Source organism: Pantherophis guttatus, chromosome 9 (assembly GCF_059756535.1).
Source record: "Pantherophis guttatus breed Tessera chromosome 9, ASM5975653v1, whole genome shotgun sequence".
Classification (NCBI taxonomy): domain Eukaryota; kingdom Metazoa; phylum Chordata; class Lepidosauria; order Squamata; family Colubridae; genus Pantherophis; species Pantherophis guttatus.
The window spans coordinates 855,711-878,859 of NC_142071.1; the positions used below are offsets into that span (position 1 = coordinate 855,711).

General features: G+C 47.6%; 1 protein-coding gene across 5 annotated transcripts; it reads right to left on the reverse strand.

Annotated features, from left to right (window-relative positions):
- Positions 1–427: 427 nt before the first annotated feature.
- Positions 428–19,027, reverse strand: LOC117673374 (uncharacterized). 5 transcript variants are annotated; one of them, XM_087875750.1, is made up of 18 exons: positions 18,766–19,027; positions 16,691–16,791; positions 15,531–15,685; positions 13,778–14,833; positions 12,601–12,658; positions 12,014–12,446; positions 11,538–11,735; positions 10,902–10,982; positions 9,690–9,802; positions 7,398–7,456; positions 7,078–7,167; positions 6,395–6,438; positions 5,289–5,449; positions 4,926–4,996; positions 3,793–3,938; positions 2,103–2,247; positions 1,730–1,873; positions 428–978 (listed from the first exon to the last, which is right to left on the reverse strand). In XM_087875750.1, the coding sequence occupies exons 4-18, from the start codon at positions 14,732–14,734 to the stop codon at positions 730–732; spliced, it is 2,949 nt and encodes a 982-aa protein (XP_087731876.1). In that variant the 5' UTR covers positions 14,735–14,833; positions 15,531–15,685; positions 16,691–16,791; positions 18,766–19,027; the 3' UTR covers positions 428–729. The 5 variants fall into 5 exon arrangements, with proteins under 5 accessions (XP_087731876.1, XP_087731875.1, XP_087731877.1 ...); XM_087875749.1 differs by lacking the exon at positions 16,691–16,791 and having other exon boundaries at positions 18,766–18,912; XM_087875751.1 differs by lacking the exon at positions 16,691–16,791 and having other exon boundaries at positions 15,531–15,596; positions 18,766–18,885.
- Positions 19,028–23,149: the final 4,122 nt, after the last annotated feature.

Here is a 23,149-nt window from a genome sequence, read left to right on the forward strand (position 1 = left end):
GTTGATAGGGCCCAGGATTGTGTTGGCCTTTTTAGCAGCTGCAGCACATTTGCTGGCTCATAAATGGTGGCCCATTGGAACAACCAGATCTCATAACAACACAAATCAGTGTTATGTGCTACACTGGGTTTGTGATGTAAATGTTTTTTTGGGGGGTGGGAGGGGTGACAGCAGACCAGGGCAAGATGAGAGACGCCACTTCAGGGATCTTAAGGCGGTAGAAAGGCCAAAGCTGTCAAGTTGCCTTATTGCCCCTGTAGGTATCATGTCTCGGGATTCCCAAAGGCTCTGAGGACGAGATGTGGGTGCAGCAAGAAAAGGAAGTGCCCAGATGCCACGCCTCCCAACCGCAGTCCCCTCTCTAACAGGAAGGAAGGGAGGGAGGGAGGGAGGGGTTCAAAACACACATCCAGAAAAGAGTCCCAAGTCCTCACCCTTCCGTTCCTTTTATTGCACAGACCTCCCTTCCGTTTGCCCTGAGTAGCCAGAGGGAGGGTTTTGAAGGGAAGGGGAGTCCAGAGCAGAGCTGAATAGCATTTCCCAAAAGCAAACCCGGAGCTAGAATCTGGAGAAGGCCGGAAGGGGCTCCAGGCCAGAATCTTGGCGCTGAGTTCACCATGATGGAGACCTAACCTAGCGTCCAGCCAAGGCAACGGCTAACCACCCTGGCTTGAGCCAACCGCTCTCTGCCAGTCCTCCTCCTGCATCCAAGGACAACCCCAGAGAGGGTCATAACAAGTGTTTGTTGCGCTTTGGAATGATTCTGCGAACGGTCCTGCGTTCGGAGATGTTCCGCTTCACTTTGGCCCCCCCAGCAGGAGGCCCATCCAAGTTCAGGGAAGGGCTGGAGTGAGACTTCTGCAAACTGGGGCAGTTCTCCACCATGGCTGTCAGCCGGGCTTCCCACTGGTCCAGATCCTCTGTGCTGCAGCCAAGCTTCACCTCCAAGAGCTTCACGTACGTCTCATAGCGGCGTTTCTGCACGGGGCGAAAGGGGGCGAGAGTCAAGCAGCGGAATCCGGTTCCATGACGGGGAGAGAGGAAGCCGCGGGCTTCAGACAAAGCTCCCCTCTCCTTGGACCCCTTCTAAGGATGCTATTTTGGGCACGGATTTTCCCCCCTTCCTCTTTCATGTCCCACAAATTTATTTATTTATTTATTTATTTTATTCGGCTTATATGCCGCCCTATCTCCCAATGGACTCAGGGCAGCTCACAATAATAAAAACACAAGCCACGATACAAAATAAAATCTAAAATCTAAAAAATTTAAAATTTAACCCTTAAAACCCCATCAGTCCAGGTCGATAGGGAGGGACACAGCAAACATCTCTCTCGTTTACAATTTGATATCTAAAATTCTGTATTCATGGTTGCATATATATATTTATATATATATATATATATACACATCTCCTGACTTGAACAGATAACTAGAGGTAGGTCGTAGAGAGGAAGTGTGATGTTCTGAAAGGTAACAGCCACGTGAAGAGAAAAATGGCCAGGGATAAGAGCTGTACTTCTGCAGAGATATGGATCTGCAAACTCCTTCCCCAGAAAAATGACGCAGGCAATTCTTAACAGGTGTGTGTGCGTGCGCCATTCGAACTCAATGAACCATTACCTCCCACTGTAGAAAGGTTGTCACTGGAGGATGGCTCTCCCCAACAGAACAAGGCAGCCCACTCATCCTCCCCCACACCTCTCCCTGAAGAACCAACTTTGCTCACCTCATAAAGCAAGTACTCCTTTCTGAGCTGGTACTCCTCCAGATCCCTCCCACGGCCACGCTTCTCTGGCAGATTCCGCTGGAGCTCCTGCAGTTCATGGGACGTCCTGTCCATGCAGGCTTCGTGGGCCAGGTGCTGGTCTTCCTGCAGTGACAGAAAAAGGTTGCAGCCTTGCCTCAAGCCAGCTGCCCCAGTTCTCTCCCCCCACCTAGATCGTCGACTGCGCTGATCTGTGCAACCGGAACCCTGAGATGGAGCCACACTTCCCCCAAGGACCTGCCTTCGACCCTGGCATTTCTTAGAGACTTCATCTAAAGCACTCTGCAGAAGGACCCGGGATTTGACCCTTCCCTCCCCCAGGCGCTCGACTTACTATGGAATTCTTGCAAGGAGTAGTTGGCAAAATGGGCCTTATAAATTTCTTTTGGGAGCCCACTGCTGCGGGGAAAGGTGGGGCAGAGAACATGGCTGCCACAAGGTTGATGCGGGAAATCCATGAAGCCATTTCTTCGGGACTTCTAGAAAAGTAGAATTGAATTTTTCAATCAGCCCCAATTTGGGGATTAACATAATAAAACCATCTCTCCAAAATGTTTAAAACCTAGCCCAAATCAATATTGGATATGAATGCATCTGCCGGATCTTTACCCATTCTGGTTAAATGTGCTATGTGATCACAGCTCAATAATCAGGATCAATACAAACTCCTGGTCAGTTTGGCCAGGCTGCACCCCGGCCTCTCTCCTGCTCCAAAGAATCCCATTTGCATTTCCCAAGAGTCGTATTTGTCAAGAAAACTCATCGGTACCAGGCAGTCAGATGTCTACCATATGTTGCCAAAGCAGTTTTTAATAAACAATGAGTATAAATACAAAACAAATGCCAAATTATGCAGATAATTCATGATCCTTCAACCACTAAGTTGCTAGAATTCTGCAGTGGCCAATGTCCTGTAAGACCAGAAATCTTTGGTCTGGATAAAAGTTAATGGATGTTTTCTAGGGAATATAATTCAAGTACCTACAACTAGATTGGGGCATCCCAGGTAAAATAAACTAAAAGGTGGAATTCTTTCTTAGGAGGTCCATGCGGTCAATCTGTGATAGCTGTCAAGAACATGAATAACCCCTTGCTTAGGTTGGGAAAAGTAAGAGGATACTCTTTATGGTCATACGCCCCAAACCCTCTGGACTAAATCTCCAACTGGACAGGGATTGACTAGTAGCTTTACATTTTTCCCTCCCTCCCTCTACACAGTGTGTATATGTGTAGATGATAGATAGATAGATAGAAAGATATAGATATAGATAGATATAGATAAATAGAAAGATAAGATATAGATATATAGATAGAAAGATAGATAGAAATAAAGATATATAGATATAGATATAAAGATAAATATAAAGATAGATATAGATATATAGATATAGATGAAAGAAAGAAAGAAAGAAAGAAAGAAAGAAAGAAAGAAAGAAAGAAAGAAAGAAAGAAAGAAAGAAAGAAAGAAAGAAAGAGAATGCTATAGGCTCCTCTTGGAGAAAGACTGCTATAGGTTAAGATGGGCAGCCTATAAATTGTATAAACAGCAATAGCAGTTAGACTTATATAGCACTCCACAGTGTTTTACAGCACGCTCTGAGCAGTTTAAAGAGTCAACCTATTGCCCCCAACAATCTGGCTCCTCATTTTACCAACCTCGGAAGGGTGGAAGGCTAAGTCAACCTTGAAGATTGAACTGGCAGTGGGCACAGTCAGCCTGCAATACTGCACCACCACAGCTCTTAATTAATTAATTAATTAATTAATTAATAAATAAATAAATAAATAAATAAATAAATAAATAAATACATACATACATACATACATACATACATACATACATACATACATACATACTTTAAAATTTGGTGGTGGGGGTGGAGAACCCGAGAGACATGCCCAGGGCCATACTAAGGAGTCCCATAAGAAGACAAGAAACCTAGAAAAGGGCTCCCATTTCTTATTTATAAATAATTTCCACTATTCTTCCGCAGTAGACATTGGGAAGGATGGTGGGAACTCACGGGGCTTGGAAGAGGAAGATGTGCCAGTCTGAAGTCTGGAGCCGGAAGACATGAGGCCGCTTGGTGTATTTGCTGGCTTTCTCTGCCAGGGCGTGAGGTAACCCAATGAGTTCCTCTGAGCTGGACATCTCCAAGTGCTGCTCATCCTGCATGACAGCCAAAAACAAAAGCAAACTCAGCATCCATCTGGGAGGGACAGAGGTGTTCATGCTACAAGAGGAGACATTGTGGGGGGGACTTAATCCCCAGAAGTTCTTCCGAATTTTGATCACATGACCATGGGGAGGCCACAAAGCTCGTAACTGGGAAAAGTGGTCCTAAGTCACATTTTTCAGTGCCATTGTAACTTTGGGCAGTCACTAAACGAACTGTTGTAAGTCAAGGACTACTGTATACAGAAGTTTAATATCCACTATCCAGTGGTGAAATTCAAATTCTTTTACTACTGGTTCTGTGGGTGTGGCTTGGTGGGCGTGGCAGGGTGTGGAAGGATACTGCAAAATCCCCATTCCCTCCCCACTGTGGGGCCAGCCAGAGGTGGTATTTTCCAGTTCTCCGAACTACTCAAAATTTCTGCTACCGGTTCTCCAGAACCTGTCAGAACCTGCTGGATTTCACCTCTGCCACTATCTATCCCCATTTATGTATCTTTAACTAATTTGAGCTCCAAGTCCCTCTTTTTTTTCTCCTTTGTTCTCTTGGAGATGACAATCTTCCCGTCACTTTGATTTTACCCAGCATTTCACCTTGTTCCTAAACGGTGGGGCTACTCCTTCTGCCTCCCTCCAGTTCCCCTCCTTTACTCTTCTACAGCCCCAGAAGCTCTGGGTTTTTAAGCCTCTCTGAGACTTTTTCTTTCTTTCCTTGCATGCCAGAGAAAGTCTTCCGCCACCTGTTTACAGCTCTTGTTTGACATCCACTGCTGAGTGGTTAAAGAGCCCATTGGCAGAGAGCACGGGTGGGTGTTGTAAGAGGGAGGAAGGGCTGTTCCGAGACGGCTTTTAGCAGCCACACCTTAAGGGGATTTCCCCCACCGGCTGCTTGTCAACCACTCACAGCACACACATTTGTGGCCTGATGTGGGGCAGTCCTTGAGCAGAAGGCTCTTCCCCTGCCTGCCTGGCCCCTCTTACCTTCAGGAAGTAGAGCACTGTCCCCTTCAGCACAGCATGGAAAGTCTTCCAGCCTCGCTTGCCCCAGGGCGCTGCAGGGAGGGAGGGAAGGGAGGTCAGTTGCTTTCCTCTGGCCAGCTTGCCCGCCCTTCCTCCAGGTTGCAGTCCAGAGGGCTTGGCTATTTGGATCTTGACCTTAGAGCGCCCTCGACCTGGCACCAAGCAGACTGGTGACCACCTGGAGCTTTCGTGGGGGGTGGGCAAGAGAGCAAGAGCCAGGCCTGAAGCCCCCAGCTGGCTCCCATGGGAGACTCTGCCGGCCCCTCTCTGGCCTCTGTCAGGGAAGTGAGAACTGTTGGTCCAGGGCCCCAACTCAGCACTCACTTTTCTTGCCATCGGCCTCTGCGTGCACCTTACGGGCAAGGAGACCCTTCTGGTAGACTTTTGCCCCCGGATCCTGCCACACAGTCAGAAAAGGGTTCGTTTTCCTCTGGCTGCTTGTGGGACTCAGGAGCATCTTTGCATCCATTGCCTCTTCCTCATCCCTGAAGGGAAGAAACAGAAATTTGGCACAGGCTGCATATAGGAAAAAAAACATGTAAAAGGGGGGAAAAAAAGTCATTTTGGACGACTTAATTACACTAAGGGTCAACAGAAGAGGTTGGGGGGAAAAAAATCTGTCTTTACGATGGAATGGAAGAAAATGCTACTGAATCTTAACCTGCAAATGCCTTTCAAATTTAGAGCCCGTTTGGTCTGGCGGTTAAGGTACCAGGCTAGAAAGCAGGTGGCTGCGAGTTCAAGTCCTGCCTTAGACATGAAAGCCAGTTGGGTGTCTTTGAGCCAGTCCCTCACACAAGGTGGTTGTTGTGGGGAAAATAGGAGGAGGAGGAAGGTGCGTTGAATATATTCGCCACCTTGAGTGATTTGTAAAAAAAGCAAAGGTGGGATAAAAATTAAATAAATAATAAAAGTAAACTGAAGAAAGTATGAAAGACATCATTCACAATTTGAAAAAAATCCGTGTTTTTCTGTCATGCCATTTGGGCATTCCTCTAGCAGTGTTAAACATCCTGGGGAATCCTGAAATCTTAAGCACCCTCTTCCCTGAGCCGATTTGAACTTGGGAAATATTATTTGGGCCTCCTCCTTTCCTGTGGCAGCGCAGCCCAATCCTGGTGTCAGTTTGAGGCACGATTTAGGCTTCCTGTGGGGGCTCCTACAAGCTCGTCTCCACCAAATTCTCCTCCATTCCCTTCTCCTTCTCCTTCTCGACAACTATCCCTACAGGATGAATACTTAAAACTCCTGAATTACAGACCGAGTCACAGTAGTCCACCCACACAGCTTATACAGGGCAACCCCCCTCATCTCCTTTATAAGGGAGAAGGGAGGGGCCCAAGGGCTTTCATGCCTTCCCCCTTTGACCTCAGCCCTCCCTTCTGCTTCCTCAAAGCCCCCCCTCCCTCCCATATCTTGCTTTTACTTACGTAGCCCATTCCAGTTTCTCATGACGGATGGAGTTGTACAATGCCTGGACAGATAGAAAAAAGCTGACATGTAAGGTTTCTTCCCTGCCTCTAACCCCCATCCTTCAAGAAAAGCTCCCTGCACCCCCAGAACTGCCACTTTGGGGGTTCTGCTCTCCAAAGTCCCGCCAATCCTTCCTCAGCTATTATCAGCTGTGAAGAAAAGCTGGGAGCCGCCACCTTTCCAGAAGAGTCCAGGCACCACATCTGGTCTGTGGCCAGACCCAGCCCTCCAACTGACTTGGCAGATGTTGTCAGGGGTGTGAATTTAGGGGGAGTCTCACCCCCTCCCTAAGGCCAGGCCCTTCATCTCACTAGCTCTTCATGGAGGACTAGTTGGGGGTCCTTCGTGTGCCTCTTTTGTCCCGTGTTGGACAGTTGCAGAGGGAAAGTGAAACGGCCCTTCCTGTATCTTGTGTTTTTCTTGTAAGCGGCCTTGAAAGTCAACGAAGTTGGGATATAGACATTCTAACATTGACACTGAGCACCTGATTTTTTGGGGGGGTGGGGGTGGGAGGGGAAATTGCTGAATTAGAGCTCTAAGGCTTTCTCTCCATTGACCATGCTGGCTAGAAGAGAGGTTCCTCATCTTCTGGGCCGCAGGCAGCCCTTTCATTGCCTTCATAGAAGGAAGCCACACTTACCTTTAGCAGCTCTTTGGGGAAGTCCTTGCCATCATTTAGGCCTGTGAGATTCACAACGAAATCCTGGCAGCTCATGCTTCGGCCAATATTCTGATTCCAGGAGGATGTAGATGAGAGAGACAAAGAGAGCTGAAGTTGTGGCACTCTCCAAATTCTACATCTAAACAAGAACTATCACGTCAACCCGCGTCTGTGGGTACCCTAGACCCTCTCCCACAAATATGGCCGTCCGAATAATTTTTCTCTGCTCGGACACCGTAAAAAGGCCCAAGGGAGGGAAGGTGAGCCAAGACTCCTTCCTCTCAGAAGAGTCTCCTTACCTGCCCATGCAAATCGGTATTGAGGAGCATCGTGGCGCAGGTGAGCGTATGCACGGCATCTGCAGAAGAAACGGGAGTTCAAGAGAGATTCCGTAGGCTTCCCCCACAACTAATCGCAAAATATTCCCCTAGGGAATTTGGCCCTCCGTTAAAACAAAAGGCCAGAGAAAATGAACTGAATCTTAAGACTTGCTACCATCAACGTTCAGCTGTTCTGTTCTCTACTCGAGGAACCGGAAGTGGTGGCTTCCTTCTTCCCTCAGACAGACATTTTGTGGTATTCTTAAGAATGGCGTCTTCCAACAGTCTTCCACTGTAACTGAGTCCATCCCCCTTGCTGCTAGTCAGTCTCTTCTTCCCTTTCCTTCCCCCTTTCCCAGCGTTAGAGCTTTCTCCAGAGCAGGGGTCTCCAACCTTGGCAACTTTAAGACTTGTGCAAAGTCTTTAAAGCAAAGCTGACTGAGGAATTCTGGGAGTTGAAGTCCACAAGTCTTAAAGTTGCCAAGGTTGGAGACCCCTGCTCCAGAGATTTCGGACTTTGCATAGTATGTCTGAAATGGGATAACTTGAACCTGGTTCCTCAGGAGGGAACTCTGGATTGATATGGATCCAGGCACCATCTCTATTTGCCTTCTTACAGGGCACAGTTTTAGCTGCCCTGCCCTCCAGGGCTCAACTATCTTGTCCCCTTTTCTGTAGCATCTCTTTTTCTTCCCCAAAACTCAAGCTCTTTTCTACTATGAAGTTCTGGTATTTCTTTCTGAATTCCATTCATTCTTCATCCCTCATTTCTTATCATTCTCTGTATTTGCTTTGATGGCCTTCCTTACGAAAATTGTTTCTGCTCGCAGTGCCTTGTGGTTTGGCTTGTATGTATTATAGCTGCCCCTTTCAAGAGACTCTGGGCAGCTTATGAAAACCAATTCTAAGTTAAAACAATTAAAAATAGAGAACAGTCCTATTTAAATTGCTCTCCTCTCTTATCAGTGGAAGGCAGTTTAAGCGTATGGCAACTACAGAGGTCGTGCAATCGCCGATATACACATTTTGTTTAATTTTTATTTCATTTAATTTTTAGTTTAATTTAAGTGGAAGGCAGTCCCTCGCTGCAATTCTTCAAGATTATTATGAAGCTGGAATTTGCATGTTACGGTTGTTCTTAGGCAGTAACAAAAAATGCAAACAAATGTTGCAGGTCTGTTTACTTTCACTTTCCCTACTTAAGACAGTATTGGTGCAAAGGTTTATATTTCCTCCTTTTATGAGCCTTTCACTAGCCAGTACAATCTTAAGGGAAATTTTTTAAAGATTCTCCTTGAACCCCCCTCCCACAAAGTACAGTCTAGTTAGCTTTTTCCTGTCTGCTCTCCCTACAGTAGAACATTGGCCTTATCTTCCTTCTACAGCAGTGTTTCTCAACCTTGGTAGCTTGAAGATGGGTGGACTTCAACTCCCAGAATCCCCAGCCAGCAACGCTGGCTGGGGGATTCCGGGAGTTGAAGTCCACCCATCTTCAAGCTTCCAAGGTTGAGAAACACTGTTCTACAGTGTCAGAAGCACAAAGCAGTCAATGAATGACCAGAGCTCCCCCCTCCCGTCCAACTCCCCCCAAAATCCACCCTGCCATGTTGTCTGTAGAGGGCAGGTTGCTGATTCGTGTCCCAGGGCAGCCTCCCAACAGGTCTGTCTCCAATTTACAAGAATTGTAGTCAAATCTTGAAGGGCACCAGACAAAAACGCCTCTCATAAAATGGGTTAAATGCCCACCTCTGTGACAGGACTGGCTGCCTAAATGGAATAAACTCCCCTGGTTCTATTTTAAAACAGGGTTCTGGAAGTGCTAACCAATGATGAAAAAGCTGCCGGAAGATAAAAGATATATAAAAAAAAAATAGGAAATGGTCACAATGTCCTTTCTCCCTCTTTCTTCTCCCTACATTTTCCAATTTCCACTCCATCAAAAAACAAAAGGGTATCAAGACATGAGTGGATCCTCTTTTGGCCCAGAAAATGATACTGGAAAAAACAAAATTGAGGATTTTTTTAAAAGCCAAAAATAATTAATTTAAAAATATATACAGGAATGCAAAATGTGAATGGGTTGGCATGCTCCTTTAGATCGCCGTGCAGGAAAATCATTATCCATTTGATTCCTCTGCCTATTGGACCATCCAGCCTTCCTCCAGAACATTATATATGGGACAGTATAATGCTAATGTTCCGGGTTTTAAGGGAAGGAAATAAAATGGAGTGTAAATGGACCACACAAAACATTGCTTGGAATAAACTCACCTGGACTAAGAGAGGCCTCAGGATTGCAGCTGTGGAAGCGCTGAGAGAAATGCATCAGGATCCGCTCCCGCTCCTGAGTCTCCCCAGTGAGCACAAAGGACTTCAGGAAGGACCTGCCAAGAGGAGGGGAAGGTCAGAAGGGGGGCCTGGGATGCTGCTTTCCCCCAGGACTGGTAAACAGCAGCAGCAGCAGCAGGACGCCTGGGGAACAGCTACCTCGGGTGGGGAAACTCATCATGGCCAACTCGCTGCAGGACAATTTAACAATTCTATTTAATTATTTAAATGAAATAAATATTATTTTAATTTTTGCCATTCACATTTCATTCTGTCCCTATTTTTGCATCCTTTCTTTAATGATTCTACTCCACCACTGGCCTAGCTTAAAATGGTTTTAATGGGGTTTTTAAATTTTCGATTTTATGGATTCTGGGTTTTAAATTGGGAACTTTTCGATTTTGCAGATCTGGGATTTTAAATTGGAAATGCCGATGATTTAATTTATTTTTAGTTTTTTCTTAACTTTTGTACTATATGTGTTTTAAGTTTGGCTGTTCACCGCCCTGAGTCCCCTTGGGGAGAAGGGTGGTATACAAGTTGAATTAATAAATAAAATTAATAAATAAATTTCTTTGATATTAGTGTAACTTTTGTCCCGTGGAGAGTTGGCTGTGGAAAACTATCATAGACCACCAGCGCCTTTTTCAGGGCTTCCATTCGGCCTGGGGACAATCCAAGGAGGCTGAGGCAGCTGAAATGCTGAGGCTGGGAGGCACTTCTATCTTCACCACGGAGCTTCCTTTTAATCTGCCAAGAACTGAGGAGACTTCAGACACAGCCGCCTCTGCTCAACGGTTCCAAGGATTTTTCTTGCGCTCATTTTCTTGCCTTCCCTCCCCACAGCTCCAGGAAGGTCTCCAAACCAAACAGGCCTTGACTAGGAGCAGAGCTGCAGGAAGAGGCCACTCAATCTTTTTCTTCCCATATCGTTTCATTTGCCTCTTCCCAGCCTTCATGCCGTTGCTCCCCACCTACTCCAGCCCTTTCCCAAGTTAGCTCTTGGCCTCCTGGACTTGGGAGAGGGAAGGGTACCCTCCTCCCTCCCTCCTCATCAGGGAGAGCAGGATATATGCATTTGGCCATAGGGAACTCTGAAGTTTCATTTCCCTTCCTGAAAATGGAAAGGCAGTACCAAGGGAAGGAGTGCGTTACCTCAGGGCCTGATCCAGAGTTTGCTCAGAGAAGTGGAAGAAGGAGAGGTAGGCCTCAGCGACCATCTGGCTGAAGGTATTGCTGTGGACAAAGGTAGAGGAAGAGCTCAGAAAACTCCAAACGCACCACGAGAACCTCTCAATCTCCTCCTAGGGGTTTCTCACCCCTGCCTGGCTCCCAAAGCCTCCGCTTCCCCACTCCATGCCCCATGACCATGGAAGGTCCATCAAGGACTATGCACAAGTCCAAGCAAAAAGAGAAAAAAATGCTACTGCCACCTCCATTCAGCCCCTTTGGCCCTTGCTTTTACTGTTCCCTCCTAATATTTCCCTCAGCTGGACTCCTGCTGCCTGTCCTTGGCATTTGCTTCAGGACTGCCAGATTCTGCTGCCGGGGCTGCCTCAGAGGATGGCAGTTTTTACTCTGCCGCCTGCTCAAAACACCCTCCATCCCTAGCTTTCAGTCAGCAGAGGGCCACTGGTTGGGAAATGCATTAGCTTCTTCTTCGGATGGTGAAGGAACAACTTAAAACTCAGCATTGTGTGTATCCATAGTGTGCAAGCAATAAAAGTGGCAAACATTCAAATCCCCAAACGGAAGGAGGCGTGTAACCGAAGACTCTCAAGGCCATCTTACTTCTTCCGGAGAAAGGCAGCCACCTGAGATTTCTTGAACCCGTCCAGGTGGTAGAGGCGAGTGGCCAGCCTGTGCGCTGCGGCCAGGTCTCCAGAGGTGCCGTTGGCCAGGAGCAGGGTGCCATTGGGCTCTGCCGTAACCTTGGCAGGCAGACTCTCCCCCGGTTTGCCAAATTCCCCTTCGGGTTCTTCACAGCAGCTGCAGAGGGTGGAGAGACAGAGACAGGGACCCTTGTCATAGCCCAAGAGAATAAATGCCGACACGTGAACGAAGTCACCAGGAGGCAAGAAGGCAAGCAGACTCTCTGGCGACGGCAGGACAAAAGCCACAATCGCTTCAAAGCGGCCTCCGGATACCTGCTGGGTTGCACCTTGGCCCAAGCCCACCTCCCCACCTCAGCTGGAGGGTGTTGTGTGTGGTGAGCAGACCAGAAAGGCCCACGGTCCCAAGAGACAAAAAAAACAAAGCATCCTTACTAGAACATCGGCTCTTCCTCTCTGCCTTTCGACCTCCCATCGCTTTGCATAGCTGGCAGCTCCACCATCTTGAGTCTCTCTACTGAGCTCGCCCGCTTCCTCTCTACACCACAAAGTGGGATGGAGCTCACATCTGCTCCGCTGACGTCCTTCTGTAGAGAGGAAGTTCTCTCAGGCTCCTCTAACCACGTGCAGGAAGATGAAGGGTGGCCACGGGGTGATACTTGTGGCTCAAACCTCTCTTGCTGCAGATTCTCTTCTGCAGCAGGAGCCGAGAGGACCTGGAAGCTGGAGGGGACGCAGCAACTCTCCCCTGGAGATGTGGGCTTGGGAGGGAGGCGGCTCTCCGGGGACTCTTGCAGCAAAGCAGACATCAGAGAAGTGCTGGAGGCAGAAAACAGCAGCCCTTCTGCCGGCAAATACGCAGACGGATCTGTATGTGGACCAGAGGGACAAGTCAGTCACAAGTCGGTTTCCTTTCCACATCCTGCAAGACCGCAGCCTCTGCTGAGCTGTGCAGCCTAGACAGCTCTACGATGGGGCAGGGAGCTGTGTGATGCTCTTAGAAAGAGCAGGGACAGACTCACCTGGAGTAATGCTTCCCAGAACATCTCCTTGGAGGGGATCCAGAAAACAGCCCTCAGCCTGGAAGATAAATTTTGGTAGTCACAAAAGGCTGAGGCAGCTGACAACATGAACAGCTGCTGATCCCCCCCACATACACACCCTCTCCTCCCCGGTGCCCTGCCTTCCTGTACATTTCCATCAGGAATGGATTTTCAAGCATTTCGCAAGAACTGTGGAAAGAACAATGGCTGCACATCAGCAGTAGGGGACAGAAATCAAATCAGCCCGGCCTGGTGCAAATGCAGATGGTTCTGATAATGTTTTGTTGAAGGTTAAGGACCTGGTTTTGTGGAAGAGTTTATCTACGCCATTTGCCAGGTAAAGGGTATATTCACGCAGTGGCTTCTAGTTTGCTTTCAGAAACTGTCCTTCTGCTGTCTCCGGGGCTCAAGGATTTCGAAGACAAGAAATCAAATATCTGGTGGTTGATATAAGAGTAACCCTAACAGGGGCCTACATCTGCATGCAGCGTTAATAGTGAGCCAAAACAAGACAGGGTTTTAAGTTTGGATAAGTTCTCTTGCAACTTGCAACATCAGCGTTGCCACAGTGGTGCTGAGGGATGGGGAGGAGGGAACAGAGATAGCTGGCCAAAACAAAATAGTTTCCCCTGAGAACCAAGGACATTCCCACAGGTGCCTGAAGAGAGGAAGAGTCAAATTACCCAGCAACCGGGCAGCACCTTGATTGGGTCATGTGACTGATTGTTTGGGAAAAGGGGGAAAACGTTTACTTTTAATTGGGTGAAAACAGTGGGAACCTTTAGAGTTGGTTTTCACCATCTTGTGCCAATATCATATATCCAATGAACTTGTTCTTTGAGGAACCTGCTTGCCTCGGAGTTCTGTTTGCTATGGGCGTATTACTTGGAACCCTGACACCAGTGCTGTCATCCTGGCCCTGAAAGAGGGGCCGGGCAGCTGTCGGAATGCATTCTTTTGTTGCAGAAGACTGGACCTAAATAGGAATTAAAGCTCTAACTAATTTCACGTAAAGCCACAGCAAACATGGTAGGAGATGAATACTCATGAGCCTGTTACCATAGAAGCACTGAGAGCTTCTGCATCAGAGAGAAATTCCTTGTGTGTTGAATTACACTTGGCCAAAATTCAAGCAGCAATAGGACACCTCTCTTACCTCTGAATTCTCTGCCAAAGAGCAGGTGATTTCAAGATCTTTTTCTGTAATCAACAATGGAGACAAGGAACGATAATGGGGCACATAACTTGGAAAAGAAGAGGTGGATGTGTCCTCGTTAGCATCACAGAAAGAAAAATAACTCCTGGCCACAGGGCTTATTGTCACATTGGCCTGGGAAAATAAGTCACCATTACGGTTTCCAGAGTCCATTTCACTTTTTACATTTTTCTTGTAATTCTCAGTGGAAGTTTCCCTTTCTGATTGCAGCCATGGGTCTTGTCCTTCAAAAGTTCTGGTTAAGTGAGGACTTTCCTGAAAGAGTGGGTTATTGAAAAATAAATATTCAGATTCCTCCTCCTCTTCCTCCTCCTCCTCCTCACTTTCTTCCTCCTCCTGTTTCTCTAAATTCTCTTCTGGCTCCTCCTCACTATCACTTTCCAGGAGTAAAGGTTCATTGATGGTAGCTGCGTCCAGGGATACAGAATTCACACCGCGAGTCTGCAGAGGTTCTTTCTGCTTATCCAACTCCTCTTGAAGATCGAAGACACACATCTGAGCTTGTAGAATACCAGCCCAAAAAACAGCATCGTTATTATGCTTATCCTGAGTTTTCAAGTTTTTCATTGGCTCGAGAGGCTGTCCAAATCTCTCAGAGAAGTCCAAGCTTTCTGAAACAGGGTGCAATACTTCAAAATTATTCTGCATTAACACTGGAATGGATTTTTCAGAGGGTGTTTCAGTTCTGCAGTGAAGACCCTCCAATCTGTCCTGTACAAGGCCGAAAGAAGGAGGGGGAACAGCCTGGCAAGTTCCAGAAAATGCAAGCAGATCCCAAGTCTGTTTCAAGCCCTCTCCACGGTCAGAGCTCACTTCCTTTGTTCTGTCCTCAGATGACATATCCATCAAGTCTGAGGTACTGGAGCCTTCGGGGTACTCCATTCTAGCATTGACCATGAAAACTTTCCCAGAGGCAACTAGGGTTCCGGTCTGATTTTCAATAGGCCGAGAAATATGGCTCTCTTAAAAGCAATCTCCATGAATCTCTTGTTTGTCCTGCAAAAGAGAAAGTAGAAATATATATTCCGGTTAACACTTGCTCCAAAGGAATAGTTTCACGGCCTGCTTCTGACTTTCTATAATGAGAAGCAGTATCAAAATATTTCAAATATATAAATAATTAAACAGATCAATGAGAAAAAGAGCCAAAAGTTGCCAAATATAAGCTGCTGGAAAAACAGCCCCTCGTGCCATTATAAACTCCTGCAGGTGCCATCAAAGGAGTTGCTAGTCCATCTGCATTTTGCACATCAAGATTTAGGATATTATCACAACAAATATAATACAGATTGATATAGATGAATCTGCGAACTAAGGAAGTGCCTGAAAGTGCCTGACTAGGTGGCTCAGTGGCTAAGACACTGAGCTTGTCGATCAGAAAGGTTGGCAGTTCGGTGGTTCGAAAATCCCTAATATAGGTCTGCTGCATGAGCAGGGGGTTGGACTAGATGACCTCGAAGGTCCCTTCCAACTCTCTTACTGTTACTGTTAAAGGGAAAGAGAAGGGAAACCAAGTGGCTATTAAAGAGCCATGAAGCATATTTGTTGAACTGTTTTCTTTCATGGCACTCTGGTCTTAGTCCCACCCCCAATCCCCACCCACCCCTTATCAAACCATCTTTTAGCAGTGAAGGTTTTCGTTATCTTTAAATGATAGTGGGTGGAGAACTCGATGGTTATTTCCACTACTTACCACCAACAGATACAATGTGGGACATCCATATTGTTGAAATCCAAGGGGGTTGCCTAAATAGCTGAACTAGGGGAAGCCAAACAAGAAAAAACAGATTGTTCACTCAAAACAAATCTTCTGTACATTCAAATTCAGCTGCTGTCTTTTTTCAGCTACTGCAAAGAAACAGTAGAAAAGCAAAATTGTTATGCACATTTATTTATTAAATTTATATAACCATCTGTCTCATAAGAAGTGACCTTGCACCACAACAGGCAAAGCAACGGAGATGGGAAATGAACAGAACTCTAAAAATAACAGAATATGTCTTAAAATCCAAGACCTCAGTGCCTTCCGCCGTGCCCTTAAAACTTTCTTCTTTCAGCAAGCCAGGCTGGCTTAATATATTTTTAAAATATTTTTAATTGGTTTGTTATTTTAAATTGGGGCCAAATTAATATATATCTTTTTAATTGTTTTTTAATGTTTGTATTGTATGTTTTTATCTGGCTGTACACCGCCCTGAGTCCCTCAGGAGAAGGTGCGGTATATAAATTCGAAATAAAATAAAAATAAATAAATAAATAAATAAAATGTAGTCAGCCACGTTGTTTATTTATAATGTATTTATTTTATTTATTTGCTTAAAACATCTGCATATCGCTGGGTCCACATGGACTCTCAGAATATAGTGATTTTGGCGAAGAAGCCTGTAAGATTTTCCCTAATTGTAGGGCAATTTTTAATAAATAGTTCAGGGGAAATAGTAGACATCTCTCTCCAGCACCACTTTCCCCCTCTAGTTCTCTCAACTGCTGAAAGACAAAGAAGGGAGACACCCCCTCACAGGCCAACTTCCGTTCCCAAGAGTGCAACTCACCGAACCTTAGACTGGGGTCTCATGAGATGAGCAGGGAGGGGGCTTTTCCTGTGTTCTCAGGCAGAGACTCTGCCCAGCAGTGAAAAAGACACCAAGAAAGGCTGCCCCATGTTCTAGACCAGGGGTCTCCAACCTTGGCAACTTTAAGACTTGTGGACTTCAACTTCCAGAATTCCTCAGCTATCCATTTGCAAAGCTGGCCGAGGAATTCTGGAAGTTGAAGTCCACAAGTCTTAAAGTTGCCAAGGTTGGAGACCCCTGGTCTAGAGGACAATGTCACTGCAAACGGAAAGACACAAACCCTGGTTTGATTGGAATCCATAGGAGCTGGCAATTCCTCATCACGCAATGCTTAGACGGCCAACCTTCAGCTCATCCGTGTGACCCACCAGCCCTGTGGGGCTAAGGAAAAAGCCTTTCATTATGACTATTAAACTGACCCCGTGGCAGTTTTGAAAGTAGGCCTCTTCTTCTCCCGGTCAGTAAGGATGGTACACAGGAACTCCCCAGCCGTTGCCAATGTGGCATCCACGCACCTTCCCTGTGTTGGAACCCCTTGAGGTCATCCAACCCTGCAACATAGGGAAGAGGCTCAATTTGGCCTCTGGGGAGGAGCGGCGTCCTGATTCCCTGCTGACCAAGAGAAGTGAAGGCTGCCTCAGAGCCAAGTTTGGGCTCTTCTTATAGCGTAACAGAGGAGGGTCCAAAACGTATGCAAAATCTTGTGGCCAACTGTCTGTAGTACCCCAGCCTCCAGAGCTTTCCATCTAAGCTACTCTTGCTTTGCAAGGAGCGAATGCTGAGGGCCATTATAAATTTTAAGAAAAGGTTGATTTGTAACTCAGTGCTGCTTCAGTGGGTGAAATGATTATTATAGGGTAAAACAGGTTCAAAAGAAAGTCAGCCGGTTTGGAGCTACCTGGGGCAGAAAGTAAATTAAAAGAAGAGTGAGGAATGATAGGAAATTGCTCTTCTGTCTTGAGCTTGCATCCTGCTCCTTCTAAACGGGAAGGAATAACAGCTCATTTATTTTGGCATTCCAGCAAATCTCCCCCATTCTTTTCATTCTTTCCTTGAAACAGCCCAAAAATGAAGCGTCCTCCTCGAATCCAGCTTCCCCGAGAGCTGTAGGGAAGGAATCCCCAAAGGGGAGACACTGCTTCCCCCCCAATTATGGCTTCAGAAAGCAGGGGCCCTTTGGGGGCCGCCAGCCTGGCCCCTCTGCCCGCCTGGGGGGGGCTCCTCCTGCGGGCTGCCTTGAAAAGGCCCGTCCTGTGGAGAGCCGCATTCAAGTCCTGCCTGGCGTGTCCCCGGGAAGGGCAGCCGGGGAGCGTCCGGAGGGCCGCAGCCCCAGGGAGGGAAGGCAGGTGGTGATGAGCCAAAGATGGGCCAGCCTCGGCCTCGGGGAGGCCGCCCTGTGGAGCGGTTCGGCTGCCCAAAACTCCCCTCTGGGCATGGGGCTTTCAGCGCCCGCCTTCACGGGAGAAACAGGGGATCGGAGGGTCTTTTTCTGGGAGTTGAAGTCTGCCAGGCTTAAAGTGGCCGAGGTTGGAGACCCCTGTTTTAGGAGACCCGTTTTGGATTCAGAGGCTGCGGAGATTTGCTTTTCTTTCTTTCTTTCTTTTTCTTTCTCTCTCTCTCTCTTCTTTCTTTCTCTCTTTTTCTTTCTTCCTTCTTTCTTCTTTCTTTCTCTCTCTTTCTTCTTTCTTTCTCCTTCCTTCCTTTTTATTTCTTTTTCTTTTTTATTTCTTTCTCTCTCTCTCCTTCCTTCCTTCTTTTTTTATTTCTCTCTCTTCTTTCTTTCTCTCTTTTTCTTTCTTTCTTTTTCTTTCTTTCATTCTTTTTCTTTCTCTCTCTCTTTTTCTTTCTCCTTTTTATTTCTTTCTCTTCTTTTCTTTCTTTCTTTCTTTCTTTCTTTCTTTCTTTCTTTCTTTCTCTTTTTCTCTTTCTCTTTCTCTCTCTCTCTCCTTCCTTCCTTCCTTCCTTCTTTTTTTATTTCTCTCTCTCTCTCTTTCTTTCTTTCTCTCCTTGGGAGCCGCCTCCAGGCTCCTCCTCGGCTGCTTTTCCCCCAAGAAAAGGCGCCCCTCTCCGGCTGCGACCCCCGGCCGAGGAAGGCGGGGCCCCTTCCTCCCCATCGCCCACGGGCCTGGCATTGGGGCCGCCGGAGCCGAGCATGGCAGCGCGGGGGCTCCTCCGGCCACCCCGGGCCCCCAGGCCCCTCCGGAGAAAGCGGCGCCTTCCTCCGAGCGGCCCCGCCGGGCTTCCGGGCAGCCGCTTCCACGAGGCCGGCCCGGCGGAGGCGCGGCTCTTCTCCCCGGAGGGTCTCCGGAGGGAGGGAAGCGGAGAGCCCACCCGGCGGGCCCGGTGCCCACTTACCTCCGCGGGCCCCGCTCGGCGCCACCGGCCGGTCGGTCGGCAGCATTTCCGGCCTCCGCGCCGCCCGAGCACAAGGCCCGCCTCGCCCGGGAAGGCGGCTCCGCGGCCCCGATCCTCTCTCCCCGGGCCCCGCCGGGCCTCCACCGCCGCCCCGACATCCCTGGCGGTGGGCGCTCCCTGCCCGGCCCCGGGGCGACTCCGGAGGGTCCCTGCTTGGAGCGGCCGAGGGAAGCGGGGCAGCCCCACCGAGCCCTGGTGGGCTGGGGAGGGTCGGTGTTTGCCCCCCCCGGGGGTCCCCCTGCCCTGGACCAGGCCCAGAATTGGGTGGGGGGGCTGACCAGACCCCCCCTCCCAGAGTCAGTCCCCCCCACAGCCCCAGGGAAAGCCAAGGGGGCTGCCGACCCCAGGAGGGGGCGTGGGGGGGGGCGTGGGAAAGAGCCGGGGCGTTGGGCAGGTGGGCTGCTCAAGGGGGTCCGTGGGAGGGTCCCCCAAGGGGGAGGGTTTGGGGAGGGGGGAAATGGGGCTCCCTGGGTTGCATGCTTCTTTCTTTGCCCCGGGAAGGAGCTGCCCAGGTTGGCCCCCCAGGTGGGAAGGTCTACCCAGGTAGAGTTGGGGGCCAACTTGGTTGCTGGGCTGGGCATCCCCGTCCATCTCTTGCAGGCTCTGACTTCATGGTGGCTCCTGACCTTCACAGATCTCCGAAGGTCCAGAGGTTAGTCCTCTGCAAGGAAGGCCTGTGGAGGCATCTGGTTGGGCTTCCAGAGCCCCAACCCTTCTGGAGCCTCCTTTCTGGCCTCCTCCTCCTCCTCCTCCTCACTATACTTACCTCCTGTGGGACCTTTCATCCTCCTCTTGCCCAGGCCTGAGCGAGGATCCCTAGGGAACCGGTGCTGCTTCCTAAGAGCCCCTGCTGGGAATGGGGACAGATCCCTCTTGATCGTTGGCTGGTTTTTTTTGGGTTTTTTTTTACATGATTTTGCAAGACAACCTGACTCAAGGCCACTAACTCTGTGACGCGGACCTCCCTTCGAAAGGCACGAGCATTGGCGCAAAAGGAAAGGAGTAGAGGAGCCTCTCTCGTCTTGCAAAATACTGTGTGCAAATGGAGAAGTGCTAGTTTGCCTCCTGCACAAGCTGCAGGGCTGCTGTCTGAACCGGAACTTACAGCTCTTGGGAGAGCAGCACAAACCGCACCGGCCACGGTGGCTACTGCCTCCCCCAACTACTCTGAAACGAAGGCCATGAAAGGAGCAGGAAGCCCAAGCAGAACTAGGCTCGGACAGCAAGGCAAGGGAAGTAGGATGGAGACCGGGTCCCCCCATGTACAGCAATTTCCTTCCACTAACGCAAGAAAAACTAGGCCGGTCCTTGCTTTGAAAATTATTTGGAAGAGCTGCTTCAAAATACATTGAATGCATCGTGGCGCCTCCTTAAAGTGTGAAGCTAAAAGAAAAGCCATTTTTAAGGGAGCTGCTGCACTCACTGCTGCGTGTTTTGAAGTATCGCTTCCAAAGTGCATATAAGTTTTATTGAGCAAGCACTGAACAGAGTCTGAAACGATTCAGTAAAAATTGGCATGAACAGAACAGAACAACAGACTTGGAGGGGACCTTGGAGGTTTTCTTGTCCAAACCTTGCTCGAGCAAGAGACTATATTATTTCAGACAAATGGCTTCCCAGTCTCTTAAAGGTCTCCAGCAATAAAGCACCCACAACTTCTGAAGGAAAGCTATTCCAGCTTGGTATCATGTGCAAATTTGACGAGTTCCCCTTCTATTCCCTCATCTAAATTGTTTCTGAAGATATTGAAGAGTACTGGGCTTAAAACAGAATCCTGGTGCACCCCACTGCATACTTCCCTCCATGTAGATATAGTTCCATTAAAGACAACACGTTGAACGCAGTTGGTCAGCCAGTTATGAGTCCATTTGGCGGTGATGCTGTCTATCCCACATTTTTCTATCTTACCAAAAAGTAGGTATCTTATTGTCAGATACCTTACTGAAGTCCAAGTATACTATGTCCACAGCATTTGGCTGGTTAGGGTTAGGGTTAGGGTTAGTACATCCACTAATTACTTTGTCAAAGAATGAAATAAGATTTGCTTGGCATGATCTGTTTTTGACAAACCCATGTTGGCTTATGGTTATAATTTTGCTTGCTTCTAGGTGTTCTCAGATCTGTTGCTTATTATATTTTCCAGGAATCTCCCAGGTATTGATGTCAGGTTGATCGGTCTGTATTTTCCTGGATTTCGTTCCTCTTCCCCCCCCCTTTTTTTTGAACTACATCAATACTTTTCCCGTTGTTCCAGGATTTTTGAAAAATACGGTTCAATGGTTCTGAGATCACGTCCACCAGGTCCTTCAAAACTGGGTTTTGAATCCATTTGATTCTGGTGATTTGAACTTGTCTAGAGTGGACAGGTGTTCTCTTACATTTTTTTTGCCAATTTTAATTTGTATTCCTTGCCTGCCTCGCCTCTTCTCTTCTCTTCTCTTCTCTACTCTACTCTACTCTACTCTACTCTACTCTTCCATCCCCTACCCATCTCCTCCCCTCCAGCAGTGTATGTCATTATGGATGCTGTAATATCACCGCACTAGCTTCCTATAAAATTCCAAGTATAATTCCAGGTGTATTATCATCTGTATCAGGGGTTCCCAACCCACAGACCGCGGCCCACTACCAGGCGTGGCTTATTCAGAACCAAGCCGCCACTTGCACAAGCTGAGATGCCCGCCCACATGCATACACACTGGCCTGCCTCTCGCACAGCCCTGTTCTCTTCCCTCCCCTCCAGCTGCACCTCCAAGCCTCAAGGGTTGGGGACCACTGATCTATATAGCCCTTCCGGACCCTCCGTCTACCATTGTCTCTGCTCAGCCTGTTACATCCAGCAAAATGGGCAGACTTCAACTTCCTTCCATGAAACAGTGCCACCTAGTGGGAACGAGGGACTGTGCCTTCTGCTGCAGGTGCCTCCCCTATGGAAGATACCTAATTCTCCTGAGGTTGGGGGGGACCCTAATCCTCCTGCTACCCCCTAAAAACCTGGCCGAAGTGGTGGAAGGAGGTGGTGGGCACCCCATTCTCAAGAAATCATTGCTGGGCTCAGTAGTTTAGATAATTTTCATCCAGTCTCCTTTTTTGAGCGATGTAGAAAAGGTGGCTTATTTATTTACTTACTTATTTATTTATTTGCTTATAACATATATATTTATTTATATTATATTTATTTATTTATTCAATTTATGTGCCGCCCCTCTCCGAAGACCCAATTTGATTTCTATAGCCACCCAATTGACTCTGAACAATATCACAACACTGGGAACCATAAAACCACAAAAACAGTAATAAATAATACATATCGGCAACTGAAGGACTATATGCATTACTGTTCCTCCTTTTGAAGGAACAGCATTTGGAATCGATGTTTTTAAATCTCAAAAGAGGGGCGTTTGAGGACCCCTTCATAATTTTGTCACCTAGCTCTGAAAGAATGCAGTCAAAAATACCAGAATGTTAGTGTGGAGCTGGTTAGAAAGAAAAAGATACCCATATGATTTGGGAAATGGATCAGAAAAAAAACAGGATGTATAGGCTTATTGTAAATATGTAAAGACATTTCACTTCTCATCCAAGAAGCTTCTTTAGCTCTGACAGGATAGTGAGGAATGGAAGCTCCTGTCAGAGCTGAAGAAGCTTCTTGGATGAGAAGCGAAATGTCTTCAAAAGAGAAAACAAGAAAGTCCAGTTGCCTCCTGAAAAAGCACCTCTGGGACAACCATGACCCGGATGATTGAGAATCTCTACAGACTGTAAATATGTTTATTTGCAAATACTCAAAAACACAAGGAAGATGCTAGGCGGTGCTGAAAATGCTCCCTCGGAGTGTTAGAGGACATCCCAAGTATCGGAGGTCAAGAAAACAGAACAGATGCAATTGTCCAGTTGCCTCATGCCACAGTCCTCTATTTTTTATGGACAAAACAAAGCAAGAGGAATATGCTGGTTGGACCGTCTGAAAAACTGCATGAATGGGGAAGGAGGACTGCATGGAAAAAAACCACAAGTCTTGTTTGCAAGCACCTGATCAGATGCCAAAAATAATCCCAAAGCCTGAATTATGTACAGCAATGGAAATATCAGTGCATTTGGGCAATCCAGCTGGCTCGATCTTTTGCTCTCTAGTTTACACTTATGTGCCAGTTTACCTAGAAAATCGCCATTTTCTGAATCTTCTTAGCAACTGTCAAGAGACGGGGGGAGGGAAAGGAGGGACAGAGAAAGATGCAACGGCATAATTAGGATTAAGTGCCACTATGAACACCTCCAATCCTTTCACTCCCCCCTTTTTACCCATCTATCTACATCTATCACT

Bases quoted from the DNA above. Each gene is read 5' to 3' on its own strand.
- LOC117673374 (XM_087875750.1), bottom strand. From the start codon at position 14,734: ATGGTCAATGCTAGAATGGAGTACCCCGAAGGCTCCAGTACCTCAGAC. The intron at 2,248-3,792 runs GTGAGTTCCCAC...CTACTTTTCTAG, and splicing joins ATCTTCCTCTTCCAAGCCCC to AAGTCCCGAAGAAATGGCTT. The intron at 979-1,729 runs GTGAGCAAAGTT...CGCCCCGTGCAG, and splicing joins AGGAGTACTTGCTTTATGAG to AAACGCCGCTATGAGACGTA.